Source organism: Grammomys surdaster, unplaced genomic scaffold (assembly GCF_004785775.1).
Source record: "Grammomys surdaster isolate TR1022 unplaced genomic scaffold, NIH_TR_1.0 126398, whole genome shotgun sequence".
NCBI lineage: Eukaryota > Metazoa > Chordata > Mammalia > Rodentia > Muridae > Grammomys > Grammomys surdaster.
Window position 1 is genome coordinate 616,221 of NW_021621192.1, and position 18,762 is coordinate 634,982.

The 18,762-nt window shown below is 36.4% G+C and overlaps 1 protein-coding gene and 1 pseudogene across 1 annotated transcript in view; one reads left to right on the plus strand and one right to left on the minus strand.

The window, feature by feature from the left end:
• The window catches only part of Epha6 (EPH receptor A6), a 900,945-nt gene that overhangs the window by 599,002 nt on the left and 283,181 nt on the right, over positions 1-18,762 (plus strand). The window contains exon 7 of the mRNA XM_028760223.1: positions 1,708-1,870. Within this exon, the coding sequence (XP_028616056.1) occupies positions 1,708-1,870 (163 nt within the window). The remainder of the gene's footprint in view (positions 1-1,707; positions 1,871-18,762) is intronic.
• On the minus strand, positions 8,683-9,690 carry LOC114614614 (annotated as a pseudogene).

Below are 18,762 nucleotides of genomic sequence, written 5' to 3' on the forward strand. Positions count from 1 at the left end.
TATATATATATATATGTATATATAGAGATTGAGATTGATATATGTTATGTAAAGTTCAGACACCATATAGTATGTAAGGTTATGACAAAAGCCATAATGTTTAATGGCAATTCTTCTGTTAAGAACTTGTTTTTCCAAAGCAGCATAAGGGAAATCATTGTCATAATTTTAAACCTTAAGTCAGCACCCTCAAGAGCAGGGAACTTGTCACATTCTCTTGTATGTGCAGAAGTGTGAATTTTTATAATCTTTTCTTAGTCTAAAACGTCTCTTAAAAAAAACAGCAGTTTCCAGGCCAACCAGAAATGAGATCCTGACAATACAGACAGGATTAAGCATCACATGAATCATTCGATTAGAGCCTCTCAAAGGCTTCCTCCTCCCCTCCACAGGATTTTTACATTTAGACTTAAAAGAATTCACTTCAGGACCTGTTGACCTAGGTTGATCTTTGCACTGAGAAAAGTTCTTTGTAAAAATACAGATTCAAACTTCTTTTTCTATTATTCTTGGGTATTTCATTTTTAGATTTTTTTTCAATTTTCGGGTATTCACGTATACATGAGATAACTTGGAGGTGGTATCTAGTCTGAGCCTCAAATTCATTTAAACTTCTTATATGCATAGCTGAAGTTAATTGTATCCAGTAGTTTCAGTGAGCCAGCATCCTAACTGTAGTATACCATAAGAGTATGATGTAGACCTGCCCATATGAAGCATCATGTCAGGACCTGGGCAGTTCACCTTACAGAGCATTTCAGAGTGCAAATTTTAGAGTAGTTTGTATTTTTACAATTTCTTATGGATGTCTTATTGAACTATGAGCTCTTAGAGGAAAGCTAAGAGCTAAAACAATATAAGTTGAGTTAATCCCCGCCACCATGGTCTTATCAATAATCCCTTCAAAGACAGGTAAAATGAACAATTCAGTTCTGATGGAATGAGCAGAAACAGCCACATTAAGGACCAGGACTCAGCAGATCGCTCAGATAGCTAAAATAATTCAAAGTAGTGTGGTGAAGTAGTTAAACATAAAACCAGGAAACAGAATCAAGCATCCCTCCAGGCCAGTCTATGATTTCACGGGTGCCATAAGTCTTCCCTACCTTTCTGGTGTCGTTGCTGTTCTAAGAGCACATTTTGAAGCCCACTTCAATCACTATGTACATTGCACATGTCTAAAAGCATCTCATGGGGAAAATTCTCATCATTTTATTTATTAAAGTTCACATATTAATGATAACATCTGAGAAATCAAAGTTATAAATAGAAGCAATTAATTGCTACCTAAAGATTTCAAACTATTTTTTCCCTCTCACCCATAGGTCTACCCACAGATAGCAGTGACATTTTTGCATTCACTACCACTGGGTAGAAATATTGTGTAATAAATCCATGATTCCCAGCACGAATACTAATGTGTCTAATCCAGTGTCTATTTTGATGAACATGAAGGTGCTATTCTGTTGAAACATATTCACAACCCAGTTAGAGTCAAAGTCCAGTCAAAATCACCAATTTTATGTATAAATACAAGTAACCACCCTATTGATAATTTCCCAAATCAGACACATCATATATGTAATGGTGACCAACTAAGTGCTAAACTGTGGAAACCCATACTTATAGTAGTTATCTTAGGGACTGTCTCTAGGAAACGGTAGGGTTGTACTGCCTCATTTCCTTTCTCCTGTTTTCTGTCCCTAGGAGGATGAGCAGCTCACCTATTCCTCCACGAGGTCCAAGGCCCCAAGTGTCATCATCACAGGCCTCAAGCCAGCCACCACGTACATATTTCATATCCGAGTGAGGACTGCAACAGGATACAGTGGCTACAGTCAGAAGTTTGAATTTGAAACAGGAGATGAAAGTAAGTTTCACTCAAAGCTGTGCTGCTAAAGTCAAATGCTTGTTTAGAACTATTCCAGGTGATCTGATATTATAAAACCAGGTGGCCCAATTTTTAACAGCCCTTCCAAATAGGGTACATTTCCTATAAATACCCACACAGTTGTTCGAGTTACTGTTTTGATGCTAATCAATAAATACCTCCTGAAATGCCTTGCTCTCAAACATTCATAATGTGTCACAAATATGTTCCGTTATACAGAATTCATCATTCATAATATTATGCAGCATCTTAATGGATGGTGTGAATCTGATTGTTCACCAATCCTGGCATCATAATACAAGACTAGTGAAAACTGGGAAGAGATAAAGCCATGAACAAAGGATTTCAGCACTCAGTTCAAAATATGGATGTTTGGCTCGTTGTCTCAGATCAATAAAAACAGTGTCCAGGAGACACATTCCACCAATATGTACATTACAAGATTAAATGTAGATGCATGGGCTTTATGATAAACTCACATTATTTCCACTACTCAGTATGCTGAAAACCAAAACCAGAGATAGACAGATTATAGCATGCATATTAAAATCTATTAGTTATAAACTCAGATATACTGGTGAATACAAAGGTGCATTATTCTTTAATCATTTTAGGGTACTAGAGAGTAACCAACATCGCCATCCATGTCTAGTCACTCGAAAAGATTTGCCTGAGGTACCAGCACTTCTCATACTATTCTGTAATGTCTGCAGTTTCCAGAAATAATCCTATTTCACCCTCCCTTCCCTAGGAGCCTTTATGACCCCTCTGTTGAAAATTGGAGGCATTTATATCATCTTTGGCACATGCATCCAGTCCAATATTTTTAACTGAAATTTACATTTTCTTCCAAGGTCTCTAAATGGTAAACCATGAGTACACAAATAGCCATAGCTCTTAAGTTACTCTTGTATCATTTGGAGCCTTACACGGAGCATGTGTTTTAGGTGCTCTATGCATTGTTTAGGGGTACACATACTTAGGCTATGCATGACAAGTGGTTAGGGGGAAATGGTCAATTGGATGTGGAAGGGACACTTCTCATTTTGTTAATTTTTTTTTACACTCTAGATTTTACTCCTCCTCCCACCCCGTCCACCCTCCAACTGTTACATTGATTTCATTGTACCATTGTACTTGGTGATAAATAAAATGTATTCTTAATAACTATAATGGCTATCATAATATTAAATACCTACATCCTAAGTATTCTTTTTATTGATTAATTTGATCTTTCTCTTAAAAATCTTTCTTCTTCTGTACTAAAGTTTATATTTGGTCATATAACAGAATGTTACATATTCTCAAGCCACTAAATACTGAAGGTTTTGAATTAGGCCTGGCTTAGCACCAGGCATGTGCATAATTCTACACTAAACATTTTACACAAACTATTTCCTTTAATTCTAACAGCACCATGCCTTTTTTAGAAACATAATTAGCTGCATCCATAATTGTATAGTAGTCAGTGAAGGTAATAGATGAAAGCCCTAGAACTGGCTAACAATAGCAGCCGAAGACAGTGAACGCTGTGTTCCGAGTATGAAAGTAACTTTGATTAGACCCTTGAAAAGACAAAGATTTTGAGAAGAATCCAAAAAAAAATGTTGTTCTAGATCTGGAGTTTGGGTATATGAAACGATTTCTAGTCAATTTATAGCCAAAATAAAAATCATTTAAAGGCTCATTTTTTTTTAGTGTACTAGCTCAAAATGGCATTTTAAGCATGTTGTTTATGCCCAGAAGAGAATTCAGTAAACAATATCCTGGCAGGACGGGTGTAAGTTTGCCATAATTTAATAATATGATGATATGCACCCCAGTTGATAGCATCTGTCTCTGCCTCTTCATATTCTCCTAGCTCATGTGTAAATTTTTATAGCTTTAGTTTCTCAAGTAGTATATGAACTATTATGATGTCAACTTTATTACTAAGTTCTCCCTTGTGTCTTCCATTTAATTAACTAACTTTATAATACATTCATAGAGAATGGATAGGGGGTGGGGGGATTAGCTTCTCTCATTTAATGACCTGTTTTAAATTTTTTAAAGCAAGCAGGATAGTTTACTATTCTGTTCTCTCTAGCTATATCTATTTTACTTTATTCAGGCTATAGTTTAATAACAAAAACCATAAAATAAAGAATAGATTAATTCTATTTGAAAATTATAATGATGCTCTTAACAACTAATAAATACTGTTCTCTAAATTCTTCAAGGTCAGTGCCTTCACTTATATACTCATTCATTCACTATTACATCATTAAAATATGATAATAGAAAGTATATAACAGATACAAAGACTATTAATTATAATTACTAGACTATAAAAATAGCTCACTTGAACTAGCTTGGTAGCTTTCTTTTCTCCTTTTTTTGAACAGCATACATTATATATGTATATGTGGAAAGATATATTGGCGATAGATTAATAATAGATATTGTCTGATAAGTAAGTATCAGATGCATATAAACAGTTGCATATATAGTAACCCATTATTTTATTTTTGGTGGTAAGCACTGTATTAACCATATATCTAAATATTTTGTCATTATGGCATTTATTGGTTGCCAATTTTATACCGGGCTTGTTATATAGCATGCTTGATCCCTTTCTACTTCTGTTCTGATAGTCAACAAAATAAGAAAAAAATTAAATAATAATAGTAAGAAGTAAGAAAATACTAAATGTTGTATGTGAATATTCTTGAAATGTATATAGAAACACAGTGTGAATGATAATTTATTTTTCAAAATTAAAATAAAGTGATATACTGCCCCCAAAATACCAACAATCAGTTGATTTTGATGAATGAACCTTCAGAGAATGTACCTCAAACTTGTTCATGTCCTTATAGTCAGAATTTTTTTAATTTATTTTTTTAAATCAAATCGTAATTTTTACTTATTCAGACAGGGGTTATAAACACAAAAAGGCAGGACGTGGGGAAGGGGATGATACCAGAGCGTGGGTGTTCAGGGGGAGTACAGATATCTTTCAGAACAGGGTATCAGCTGAGTGAAGGTTCAGGGGACAGGTCACTATGACTCTGCCTATGATTCACTTGTCCTTATCTAAGTTGGTATTATCTGCCAAGGCTACCTATTTACAAGGTCTATGGCTACTCAGGCTGGTAAATTTCCACAAAAGCTGCCTGTTTACAGCTTATACCATCTGTTTCAATGTTTTTCCACAGAGACCCAAGGCTTGGTGTTAGTATACATGTATGACAAGCCTATTACTGATTTTAGGCCTATGATTAATTTTAGGCCTTTAGTGTATAAGCAGGGCTGCCCCTGACATCCCCTTCTCTAAGTATAGAAAGGCTGTGGCAATTCTAATCTTGCGAAGGTGGGATAGAGGCCTGACCTCCAGTAATTGAAGGGGACTTTGTGATGGCTCCAGTCCCCTGTTGTTGTCCAGTGAGGTATGAGGGCCATACCCATCTCGATGTCTTTTTCCTGGAGAGGGGATACTTTTGACATCAACCCCTATGCAGTCAGGCTTGTCCCTCAGGGAACCCAGAGAGAATTTTTTAACTTTTATTTATATTCCCTTGCAGTGCTTAGCCTCACAGCCTAAGTCAGGATTTTTAATGAATGAAAATTAAAATTAAAAACTATCTATATCACTAATATTTTCCATATCCCTAATACTGCTCTAAAACATATTTCATATGTTTTAAAATAATAATTTGTTAAAATTATACATATTTTAAAAGGAATGAAATTAATGATTATAAAGTCAAACATTTATTTAAATAACCATCTCAAATTGGCGTCATTTTAGAGTCACAGTTTATAATGATATATGTACACACTTAAATATGAAATAAAATATTGTCAGATTATAGCTATATTGAACTTTTCTTTGCAAACTAGAAAATAATTTTCAAACTATCCAATGGAAGCAGAATCCATAGTTAAATGCCAACATGATTAGAATATTATAATTCTAAATGTGATAATTGGCCATTTAATACTTGCCTAGCCCTAATTGTTATCCAGGTGACCTGGGAGAGCCAATACAATACTTTTCCCTGAAATCATTTTTACGTTGTGTAAATTTAGGTTTCACTTGTAGGCTACATAAAGCACTTTTATAGCTCAAAAGCCACGTTTGTCAATTATATAAAATATAAAGTAACAGGGTCTGAAAGTCTGACTTTTTATATATATCACAAAATAAACATGGAAAAAACATCATGATTAGCATAAACCAACTAAGATTTGAATTGCTGAATTGCAGCAGTATTTAAAAGAACCACATCCTGCACTAAACATTTATACCAAAAATGGAATATAGATCTGAATGAATGGCTAATCGTTTAAGAATTTTGAAAACATCTGTAAAATTAGCTAATGAATTGTGGTCTAATTGGAATCAATTGAGTCATTGAACAGGGCGCTGATGAGAGTGACCCTGAATGTACAAGATGGCTTTTAGTTCCTTCCTTCCTTATACATCCCTCTTGTTTCTCATAGGCTAATTTTTATGTTCCATTTTGTATACATATAACTCCTAAAAAACTGGTGATTAAATAACCCCATTTTATTGAATAAAATATTAATTTCTCAAAAGGTATTCATCTTCCTCTAAATCAAATCACAATAGACACCATTTCTCTTCATCTCTCCTCAAGTTAATGTGACTCTGTGAAAGTAGGTTTGTTTGGATACTTCAAACTCCGAGGTTTTGTCATCTCCTCATAGCTCAGGTTTCCAATACTTCTGATGGCAACATTAAGAAAACTGTTGCACTACTGAAGTTTAGATGAGCTCGCCTATTCATGGCATAATCCAGAAGAGCAAGAAACTATCTCTCTTTGGGGGGATTTTCTATAATATTTTATTAAGCCACAGGTTAATTCATTACTATAGCAAACTCTTTCAAATGAAGAGCTATATTTCATTTTTTTTTCTCCTATAACCAGTATTACTGGCTTTGTTTGCAGGAGCAGAATGAAATTAGTGAGTCACATAGATTTATAACATATAAAATTTTAGTTATTAATTAGTTGCTTATGAAATTTGGGAACACACGTGAGGGAGAAAATGTTTTTAATGTATTTCGTTCTTAAATTTATTTTTAAAATCTCTATTCCATTTGACACAGCCTGTGGGTTCAAACACAATCTGTACTGCTTCAGTTGCCTAGACCAAAATTAGCTGCATCATTATTAACAGCAGCCAGAAATTTTGGAATGATTATTAATGGTGGAGCATGAAGCAGAAAGAAGACCAAATGACCCTGATGGAACAATAAAAAAGTTAATTAATCAAGTAGGGTGTATATTTCATATTTATGAGTCTATTCAAAGGAGGACAAATTCCAGGTTATAACACATTAATTTGGAATGATCTCCAATCAATAGTGGGCTCTCTGAGTTGTCAGCTATAAGTATGTAAAGACAAAAATCAGTGAAAAAGAATTTCCTCGTATCAGATTGTCAGACTACAAAGTAGTCTGTCTTATGAAGTAACATTAATATTAATAATTTTTTTAACAAAAGTGTGTGCTAAAGGTAGAAGGACTCATGTTTGCTAAGTGATAACGGAACTTGCTAGTTTATATAGGATGTTGGTACAGAAGTCTAATATAATTGCTGCCACTGAGACTCTACAATATGATATTTGTTGACATCTAATTACTTCTCAAGCACTATTCATTTTGTAATGAATATTATTATATTGCCAGTTATATCTCTCAAACCCTGAAGAATGTGAAAGAGCTGTCCACTTATTTTCCATGTGTAGTAAATGACGGAATGAGCAACTTTAGATTTTTTTGTGCCAATGCCTAAAACCAAGACTTACCTTTTGCTTATTTAATATCTCTTTGTATTTTATTTACTTCTGCCATTCCTTTTTACTTTCTACATGATTGGTTTTTCATTGCTCTCATTCTCTACCCCCCCGTAATTGATTATATCCCTCTCTCAGCAAACAACTTTGAATGTAAAGGCAGATAATTAGGAGATTATAATATTTATATACCATCAAGCATGAAGTTTGAAGAGCTATGAGGCGTTTTCATTCACTCGTCTATATTAGTACACACATGACAGGCTAAATATGATGCTTTAAAGCAAGCAAAATAATGCAGTTAGAGTCATCTGTTTATCTTTACAGGATGTATAGAGAGAAGTACTATTTGCTCAGAAAAGGGAAGTCTCCCTTTAAGGAAAATTGTATTGAGGGAAAAAAAGATACTTTGTTTCAACTTTGTGAGATCAAATAAGGATTTGAAAAGATAGGAACTAGACTTATGTACCATGAGACAGATTGAATATCTTAATATGAAAAATATTATTGATTACAACTTGCTAAATGGGCTGGAAAGAAAATCATTACTTATTACCAGATACTTAGAAGCTGTACTGTACTGTAAAACATGAATTTTAAAGTACAGTGTTAGAATTTGGTTTATACATAAAAGCAAAGTAGCAAACAAGTAAGTCTACTAATAAAGAAGATAGATGGTGATATATGTTGAAAACCATAATTCATGTAGTAGCTATCACACCTTGAATAATAGTTGTTTTTCTGTACATGGGGGTAAGGGTGATTATTTTTGCTTCTTTGAAGAGAGTGCAGCAAACTGTATTGATGGTATTCAAGAGAGTAGAGAGGGCTCCCTACCCCCCCTCCCATTATTTTGGGACTCTGGGATGGAAATTGTGAGGGATATGCTCAGTGTTAGGGGCCAAATTGGGACAGGGACTCCTCACTAACCGAGGGCCTCTCTCTTGCTCTCAGTGTCCTTGCTAGAGTGGGTGGTCCAGGGTTTCTTACTCTTTGGAGGCAATGTAGGCCATGAGGTCCATGACCCTGTTGCTGTAGCCATATTCATTGTCATACCAGGAAATGAGCTTTACAAAATTGTCATTGAGAGCAATGCCAGCCCCAGCATCAAAGATGAGAGAGTGAGAGCTGCTGTTGAAGTCGCAGGAGACAACTTGGTCCTTTGTGTGGCTCAGGATGCCCTTCAGTGGGCCCTCGAATGCCTGGTTCACCACCTTCTTGATGTCATCAGACTTGGTAAGTTTCTCCAGGCAGCAAGTCAGATCCACAACAGATACATTGCAGGTAGAAACACAGAAGACCATGACAGTGAGCTTTCCATTCAGCTCTTGGATGACCTTTCCCACAGTCTTGACAGCACCAGTGGATGCAGGGATGATGTTCTGGGCAGCTTTAAGGCCTTACGCCACAGCTTTCCAGTGGGGAAATCTACAGTCTTGTGAGTGGCAGTGATGGCATGGACTGTGCTCATGAGCCCTTCCATGATGCTAAAGTTGTAATGGATGACCTTGGCCAGGGGGGCTAAGCAGTTGGTGGTACAGGATACATTGCTGACAATCATGAGTGAGTTGTCTTAGTTCTCATGGTTCACACCATCACAAACATGGGGGCATCGGCAGAAGGGGAAGAGATAATGACCCTTTTGGCCCCACTCTTCAAGTGGATCCCGGCCTTCTCCATGGTGGTAAAGATACCATTAGACTCCACAACATACTCAGCACCAGCATCACCCCATTTGATGTTAGCAGGATCTCGCTCCTGGGAGAGGGTGATGGGCTTCCCACTGATGACAACCTTCCCATTCTCAGCCTTGACTATGCTGTTGAATTTGCCATGGGTAGAGTCATACTGGAACACATAGACCATGTAGTTGAGGTCAATGAAGGGGTCATTGATGGCAACAATCTCCACTTTGCCAACTGTAGAGCAAAAGGCAGCCCTGGTAACAGGTGCCCAATACAGCCAAATCTGTTCACACCGACTTTCACCATCTTGTCTACAGCACAAGGCTGGCACTACATGACAAGATGCGGCTGTCTCTGGAACAGGGAGGAGCAGAGAGCTTCTTTATTTTTTTATTTGGGGTGTGTGTGTGTGTGTGTGTACATTAAGCCAATTTTAATTAAACAAAATTTCAGCTATATTCTTAGATGTCCATTAGGTACTCAAAAACTGTACATTTGTAGCTGAAATATGAACTCTGATCAACATTTCTTTATTTTCTGTTATTATTTTTATACCTCTTATGTTGCTTTACATGCAGCTAGCTAGGAAAGGCATTCTGTGAGTGACAAAAGGATTAATGTTACTCAAGGAACACATGACAGCTATTTCAAATTACATACATTTTATTATTCTCCATACATTCCCTTATTATTCATTATTTTTTTTAATTTTACTCACCTTACATTCTGATGCTGCCCCCGTGCCCCCTCAAACTGCCCCTTTCCCTCTCCTTTTACTCTGAGAGAGTGGATGTCCCCCTTGGGTATCTTTCCACCATGACACATCAAGTTTCTGCAGAGTTATGTGCTTCCTCTCACACTGAGGCCAAACAAGACAGCTCAGTTAGGGGATGTATTCCACAGATAGGCAACAGCCTTAGGGATAGCCCCTGCTCCAAGTTGTTTAGGACCCACATAAGGATTAAGCTACAAATCTGCTACATATGTGCATAGGGGGCACTTAGGTTCAGTCTGTGTACTCTGGTTAGTGGTTCAGTCTCTGAGTGCCCTCAAGAGTCCAAGTTAGTTGACTATGTTAGTCTTCCTGTCTTCCTGTGGAGCTCCTATCCCCTTTAGGATCTTCAATTATTCTCCAATTCTTCTATAAGAGTCCCCGACCTCCATCTAATATTTGGCTGTGGGTCTCTGTATCTGTTTTAGTCAGCTGAAGGGAGAAGATATGCTAGGCTCCTATATGCAAGCATAACAAAGTATCATGAGTAGTGTCAGGGGTTGGTGCTTGCCCATGGGATGGATCTCAAGTTTGGCTGGTTATTGGTTGGTCATTCCCACAGTCTCTGCTCAATCCCCTATCCCTGAATTTCTTGTAGACAGGATACATTTTGGGTCAAAAGTTTTGTGGGTGGATTGATATCCCTATTGCTTCAATGGGGTTCCTGCCTGGTTACAGAAAGTGGCCTCTTCAGGTTCCATATCCTCACTGCTGTGAGTCTCAGTTAACATCATTGCCATTGACTCCTAGGAGAGACAGGAGAAAGGGCCAGAGGGCCAGCAGGAATCTGCAGTATTCACTATCATTTGTCTCTTGTATACATATATTAACAAGAAGCCATGTGTGGGGTATTCAAGAGCTTCAGGAAACTCACCTAACAGCCATATTATGGACTTCCTGACAGAGGTCTTTATGTAATTCACAAAATCTGATTCTAATTTGACTTGATTTGGATGGATTTTCTTCTATCAGCCATCATATAAATTGTCTAAATTTTTCTGTCAAAGTTATTTGACTTTAAACCATTGGATTCTTCTAAGGAACAAAAATCCTCTAAGGACATATCAAATTGCTCAAAATTAGCAAAAAATAAAAAATATATGCTCAAAGTAAATATTGAAGATTTGAAACCATTCTTCAGGCTGTAAGAATCTGCTTTATTGGCTAGTGGATTTTTAATGGCACAGTTTAATAGATATAAAGCATCAGAGACAGATGATAAGAACCTAATTTCTCATAACGACCATATGGAAGCCATCTTCCATACCATGGCACATATGAGCTGCTACTGACTCCTCACCTCCACAGAGGCATGATCAGGAGTAGACTAAAGAAGGAACTGGCATGGGATATTGACAACGGAAGTTAAGGGATAGTATTTAAAGGTATGAGGGACTTCCTCTACTGTTAAGTGACACATAGTGATGACACATAGATATGGCTCTATAAGAAAGGCTGCAAACACTTGGTGCCAACATGCAGCACTGATAACTGAGGGAGCAACAGCCTACAAAGACAATACAGTTTAGGTTTCTGTCCACCCCACACTGAATTTAACCAACATAGTAGTCCATCATTCCTCAGAACTGATACATTTGAGTTGAATGATATTGTCAAAATATTTAGAACAGGTTAGAGGTATTTTACATGACATATATAAATGTTAACTATGATAATTATGTCAGAACTTAAAGGTATACTTTAAATTTTCCCACCACTGTTCACAAGTAACATCCTTTCAAACAATTTATACTACCATTTTTTTAAAAAAAAATTTGTACTAACGTAAAGCAGATCATCCATTTTTATTTTTGTCTTGCTGTGAAGTTATAATACTGAATGGGCAGATTTTTAAAAATAAACCCAGGCAAAGCTCCTCAGAGGCATGTGTGAAGAATTAAGAAGCAGACTAAATATTTGCTACACTTTACTTTTCCAAGGTATTTCAGTGTAGTTTATGTGATTCTACTTAGCAAAATCACAGAAGCCCTGTAAAGGATTTAGCTGTGTGTGCAAAAACCCCTGTGTGCATCTGTGAGCACATTATTACACTATAAAGTAAGGCCAGTCACAGAGAATGCCCACCTTGCTTCAGATAGGAAGCAGCTGATATGTCATAAAATGAACTGCTTACTCTTCTGTGCTTTTTAGAAAACTGAGAACCCATTCAAAATGTGTCTTGCGCTATAGTTATTTTTGTGTCATATATTTGCTGAATACATAGTTAGGAGATACCCTAAATCATTTTCAACCACTTCACATATTAAATTAATATGAAATGCTATGATATTACTTACTAAGCTAGAATATATACCTAGCTGTCCCTAACTGTATTTTTATGGTGAGATCTAAAAAATGAAATGGGTAGTATTCTAGACATCACTTTGTAAATTATCCTGGAAACTTAAAAGGGGGGGGGGGGAATTTAATATTTTTCTTCCTAAATTGAATGGGGCCAAAAGTAAAAATCAATGAACAAAAAAGCTATAGTAGGCTGAATACTTATTGGTCTGTGCTTTATTTCACCTCTTCACTAAATAAAACTGATCAGTAAGTAGCCATACCAAATACTGTTGTGGGCACCAAAAAATCAAACATCAAAATGGATGAACTTGGTCCCTCTTTTCACAAATTTTATTGATAAAGTCAGAGAATTAAATATAGCTATAAAACAGTGAACAAAGAGGAAGGAGAAAAGGGAGAGTGCCAGGGGCCATTCCTGGCTGTTCTTCTTTCTTCTTGATTCTCTCTTGAGTTAGTAGAAAGAGAAAAGAATTGGCAGGAGCAAGACTTGGTCTTGTGGGATATTTAAGGTTGCAGAATAATAATAAAATGTTTACCTATCTTAAGTCTAAATCACTTGGCTTCAGTAGCTGATCTGCTTGTCTGAGGTCCTCTGAGGTCAGAAGTTGCAGTCTTTGGCCCTTAGAGCCTCGTAGTAAAACAGCAGGACATTAAGTAAAGAAGCCTTCTAACTCTTTACTCTAACTCCCAGACTGCTAGTTGAAGTCACAGGAAGAAAATGGACACTTTGAAAAGTGATTTTAGCCTTTATTTCTAAGTTCTCCAGTTCTCCAAAGAGTATCTACAGAAGTTCTCTAAAAAGTTCTCTCTAAAATTTTCTCTCTGCTCTCTTCTTCTGATCTTGCTCTTTCCTCCTGCTCTGGTGTCACAACAATGCCCTTAGTCTCAATGCCTTTATTCCTGATCCTATGCCTTTAATTCCAATGCTATTGCTCCCAATGACTTTACTTCTAAGTTTTTTCTAGAAGTTTTCTAAGAAAAGTTCTTCTCTAAAAAGCTCTCACTAAAAATTCTTCTTCAGTTCAGTTCTGTCTCCTCTCTTTGTCCTCCACATTTATGCATCTTTCAGAATACATGATCACATGGTAAAAAGTTCACCACAGTTTACACATAAATTCATATCATACATAGAATAATAAGTTTACAACATAGAATGTTTACACAGGTGTCCATTAAATGTAATTATCTGGCTAAACATTCCTCATCTGTCACTAGTTCTACAGGTTCATTGAAAGTTAAAAACCATATTTTTTGTGACTAAGCTATTAATGAAGTTTCATATAAATAAACCCAGTCAATATTGATCTCCTGCCCTTGCACCTATAGTAAATCATTAGTTCCCTTTGAATGACTTTAGGTTAATTGTTTTACAACCTCTTGGAATATGCTCTAAGTTGTGGATGCCTGCTTGCTATCTCAGAAGGAATTTACTCATGACACATGCAGATTGGTGGAGTTCTCATTGCAATTTTGATTATCAGAGAGGACTTAATAACGGTCCTATTATAAAAGAGCTTAATAATTACTAATATCAGTTTAGTATTCCTACAAGATCATCATTAAGAATTAAGAAATAATTTATTTGTCAATATAGTATCATTACAAGAAAATACATCTTTGTAATTCTGTAGAAATCTGCTCAAAAGGGTGGGCTAATACCTACTGATATATGTGTGCATGTGCTCATGCATGTGTGTGTGATAATAATGGGAAAAACATATTAATAACAGAAATCTTTCTTCATATGAAATCTCTTTGGCCATGCCTAAAGAAGCAAACCTATCATTATCTTTAATAGTCCATGGCAGAACCATCTCAGGAGATCACTTGCTAATTTTTAACTTCTCTTTGATGGCTTCTGGCAAGAGAGAGATGTAAACATATTTGTCATAGGAAACTAGGCTCCAGCTGTATATATAGGGGGGAATGACCTTGTCAGGCGTAAGTGGGAGGGGAGGTCCTTGGTCCCATGAGGGCTGGATGCCCCAGTGTGGGGGAATTCAAGGGCAGGAAGGTGGGAGTGGGTGGGGAGGCACACCCTCATAGAAGCAGGAGGAGGGGAGATGAGGTAGGGGGTTTCTGGGTGTATGTGGGGAATGGGGAAAGGGAATATCATCTGAAATGTAAATAAAATATCCAATAAATAAACAAAAGAAAAGAGGATATATCCTAAAGGAGAGTCTCTAGTTAAGTAAAACCTGACTTTGAAAGTGAAGATGTAATTAACTGCATGGATGGATTAGTGTATTCATAAGGACAAAACCTTCTTCAACATTTAATGATCCCATGTGATCCCATGTCTTTATATATCATAATGCAGTTGAATGTCAGCATGAGCTTAAAGGAGATGAGTTGTTCAAACAATAGCCACAAAGCTCTGACTTGAGAATTAGCACTCTCTTTTGATAAGTCCTTCTAAATGGATAACTTGCTATATTTCTTAGAACTAACAACTTTATGAGTGACAGCAAGATCATGGGTTAGTAGGGGTTAAGATGATGTATGGGTACAAGAAATGCAAGTCATTATCAATGCTATATTTCATCTTGCTACTGAGGCTAAAATATCCTGGTTTTCTTCCACTCATCAGTAATTATGACAATAGGTAAGCTATCCAGGACAAGCTTCCCATAAGTAACTAATCTAGAACCAAAGCTAACACATCTAATCATTTCTTAGCCTTTGTTTTATTCACACCAAAATAAACTTTTCTAAATATCTTTTTATTGTTATCCTGTAGCTGTAATTATTTTCCATTTCCCTAGAGACTGTTTCAGCCTTCAGAATTCACATACTGAAAGTGAGGGAACCTTGGGAATTATCAATTTAAATTCTAACTCATGTTTTCTCTCTGCCAGCATGCAAACCTGCATATCTCTCCTTGACAGTTCATATTTGGTCTTTGGAATTTCAAGACACACTGAGTTATAGCCTTTTCACCAGAGGCTCCAGAGAAAAGTACAGCAAAGCCACCTCATGTCAAACCTGCAATGAAATTGTTCTGTTGCAGAAGTCTTGAAAATTAAGTTATCTGAGAGACTTCATGAATCTACGTGGAAGGGAAGTAATGGAGATGTGCTAGCAAAGCAAAAGAAGACACTAGTGTCACACAACATGTCACTGGCTTGACTATGAGCTACTTGGCTGCATATAACTGGTGAAGACAATGATACACTCAATAAGGCAGCGTAAGACATAGTCTCATTGCTCATGAAGTCTGAGTTCTATAAGCTAGAGTTTCTCCTCAATCAAATTTAAAAAGAAAATTGCTATGATACCTTCCTTTGCTTTAAAAATGGGAAACTCTTGCAAAAATAATTTAAGATCTGCATCAGATCACTCTGGATAAGCATCTAAACCTTCCCTGTTGTTGTTGTTGTTGTTACTTTGTTTTGTTTTAGTTTGATTTGCTTTGGTTTGGGTTTTTGTGGAGTTTGTGGGTGTTTGGGGTGACTGTTTGTTGTGGGTTTTTTTGGGGGGGTTGTTTTAATTTTGTTGGTAATGGGCCATAGAGAGTCAACTTGATTAATATAAGCACTGGACTCATTAAGTGTATTCTTGTGCTGTTTTAGTCACCCATCCACCAATTCAGTTTTCTTTTTATCTCACTTTGTATTCAAATACAATATTCCCGACATGATGGAGATATTATAGAAATAATCAAGAATATGCTTCTCTAGAGGTTACATTCTCAAAGGTAGGTAGCAACAATGAATAAACAATAAGAAAAAATAACTAATGTTTCAGGTGGTGCAAAACTACAAACTGCTGTAGGGAGACTCCCTCGAGCCCCAGGTGCTTATTCCCTCTGCTATTGGAAGCCTTGATGAGGGCTCAGAGCTACATTTTGCCTGGTCTAAAAAAGCTACATGCCATAGAATCATGACAACACCCTCCCCACCCCAGCCCCAGGAGCAGACAGAATCCAAGTCTGCTCAATGTAAGTCACAGAGACCTCTTTGCTTCAGTGAGGTGCAATTCTGAGGAGCCAACTAAGCTCCAGAACTCTCAGACATTTGCTGTGATCTTTGTTGCTGTGATCTTCCACATGGGAGATGTACTGCTACATGGATCCCTTTCTGTTTCCCATATGCCCCCATAAATCCTTGCTGAGATAGCTTCTCATAACTCTATCAAACGCAGGGTTGCTGTACATAGTTCATATTGAACACTACCTGAGATCATTATTGAAAGATCCTTTGAAGAAGAGCAAGACTGAAAAGCAATATGAAGAGTGCTTACTTTCTACGTGAGACCAACACTCTGTGGTCCAACACACATTACACCTGAGCATTCAATGCTCACTGTCATAATCACAACTGTAAGCAAGGTAGCCCATGAAAACTTCATGGATAACAGTCTTGATTCATCATGAAAGAACATGAAGGACACAAATACCAAGAAAAAAATAAGGGAATATTTCACAGTAGCAAAAGATCCATGCTATTCTGTTTGATAAATATTTCACAGATGAACAGATCCATAAATAGAGCAAGTGGAAAGGAATTATATAAGTATATTGTAAATCCATATTTTTTACTTGAATGTAAATTCTCACAACATAAATTTTGAAGCTAAACTTTCTAAATGCCACCATTGGTTGTGTCACTGCATTGTTTTATGCTGTAGCTTCCACATCTGGAAAATGGGAATGAGAATTCCACCTAATTTCTAGTGTTCTTATGAGCATTGACTATTTAGCAGAATATATAACATGTAACTATAGCAATCAATAAGCATTAACTAATTATTGTTTCCAACTCCAAAGTATCATTCTCAAACCAATATTGTATTTTGTATCTAAGAAAACAAAAAAATACCCTATATCTTTTTTCATCTAAAATCTTTCAACAGAACAGCCTTCAAGTAATTGCCTTGGTTTTTTCATTTAACACTTATTTTCCCTGTACATCAGGGATGTTTTTGATGTTAGATTTTATTTAATTTTTATGGGTAAGATACAAACATTAGTAGAGTTCCAAAACTGTATTTATCTCCTAGAATTTAAGTGCTATGAAATATGATTAACAAATAAGGCTCCACACTTCAACTTCTGATAGTCTAGATATTTTTCTTTCTAGCACAAGAAAAAATATACCAGGGAGAATATGCCAGACCTATGTCAATATTATCACTTAATGACTCTGATCTACAGACCCAGTAACATGCATGATATAATAGTGTTGTCAATTTGACAGAATGTACAATCACCTGGGTGAGAAACCCTTGGACATGTGTCATTTGGATATTACCTTGATTTAGGTTAATTAAAGTGGGAGGATCTATCTTAACTGTGGGCCCAACTGTTCCCTATGTGGGACTCCTGGACTGTATAATAGAGGAGAAAATGATTGAACATGCAGGCATCGTTGCTATCTTCATCTGCCTGACATTACTTTAAGCTGCTGCCCCCCCCCCCCGTGACCTTTCTTATCATGATCACAATAACCGGGAACTGTAAGCTGAACAAATCCTTTCTTCTTTAAGTTGATTTGGTCTGAGTATTTTACCACAACAGCCAGAAAAGAAACAAAGACATATTGTAATCAGATTGTTTAAGGTTTGGATCTGTTTTTTGTTTGTTTGTTTTTAACATAGCACAGTTTTAAAATCTCAACTACTGGAGCTAGACTATATATATAAGATTTGTTTCAGTTGTGTCTAACCACATAACCATGGGCAGGTTAATTAAATTTTCTGGGACCTAGTTTTACCCTTCCTCTGAAGCTCATTCTGTATTCTAGACTGGCCTGTAATTCTAATCATCGGTCTCTGTATATAGTACTGCTACTTTCTTGTGTGATTGGTGTGAAGACTCCATAAGTTGATATTTGTGGTATGTTTAGAAGTATGGACATTATTAATAGCCATACTAAAATACTTGTTATTATAATCATAAATATTGCCCCTCTTCTGAGAGGGACTCACTCATTGAGTGTATTATAATTCTGAAGGACTATCCTGAGCTATAAATCACCTGATACTCACCTTCATGAAAGATGAAAGAAGAAAATTTAGAGTGAATATGAATAAAGTGTTGGCAAGAGAACTTCCTTAGAGCACCCACAGTGAAATCTTCTTCAACTTGAAATGAACATCTACATATCTGTCTGTTTTGCCTTGCAATAACACAATACTTAAAACTTGCAATTTATAAATATCTATATTTTATATGGCTAAAATTTCTAGAGCTATGCAAAGTTTATTACTTTCATCTGTGTGGCATCTGGTGCGGCCAGAGAGCAACACATAGTGAGGCAGAACAAGAATGCTAGCCCAACATGCGTCTTCCTCTCTATATAAAC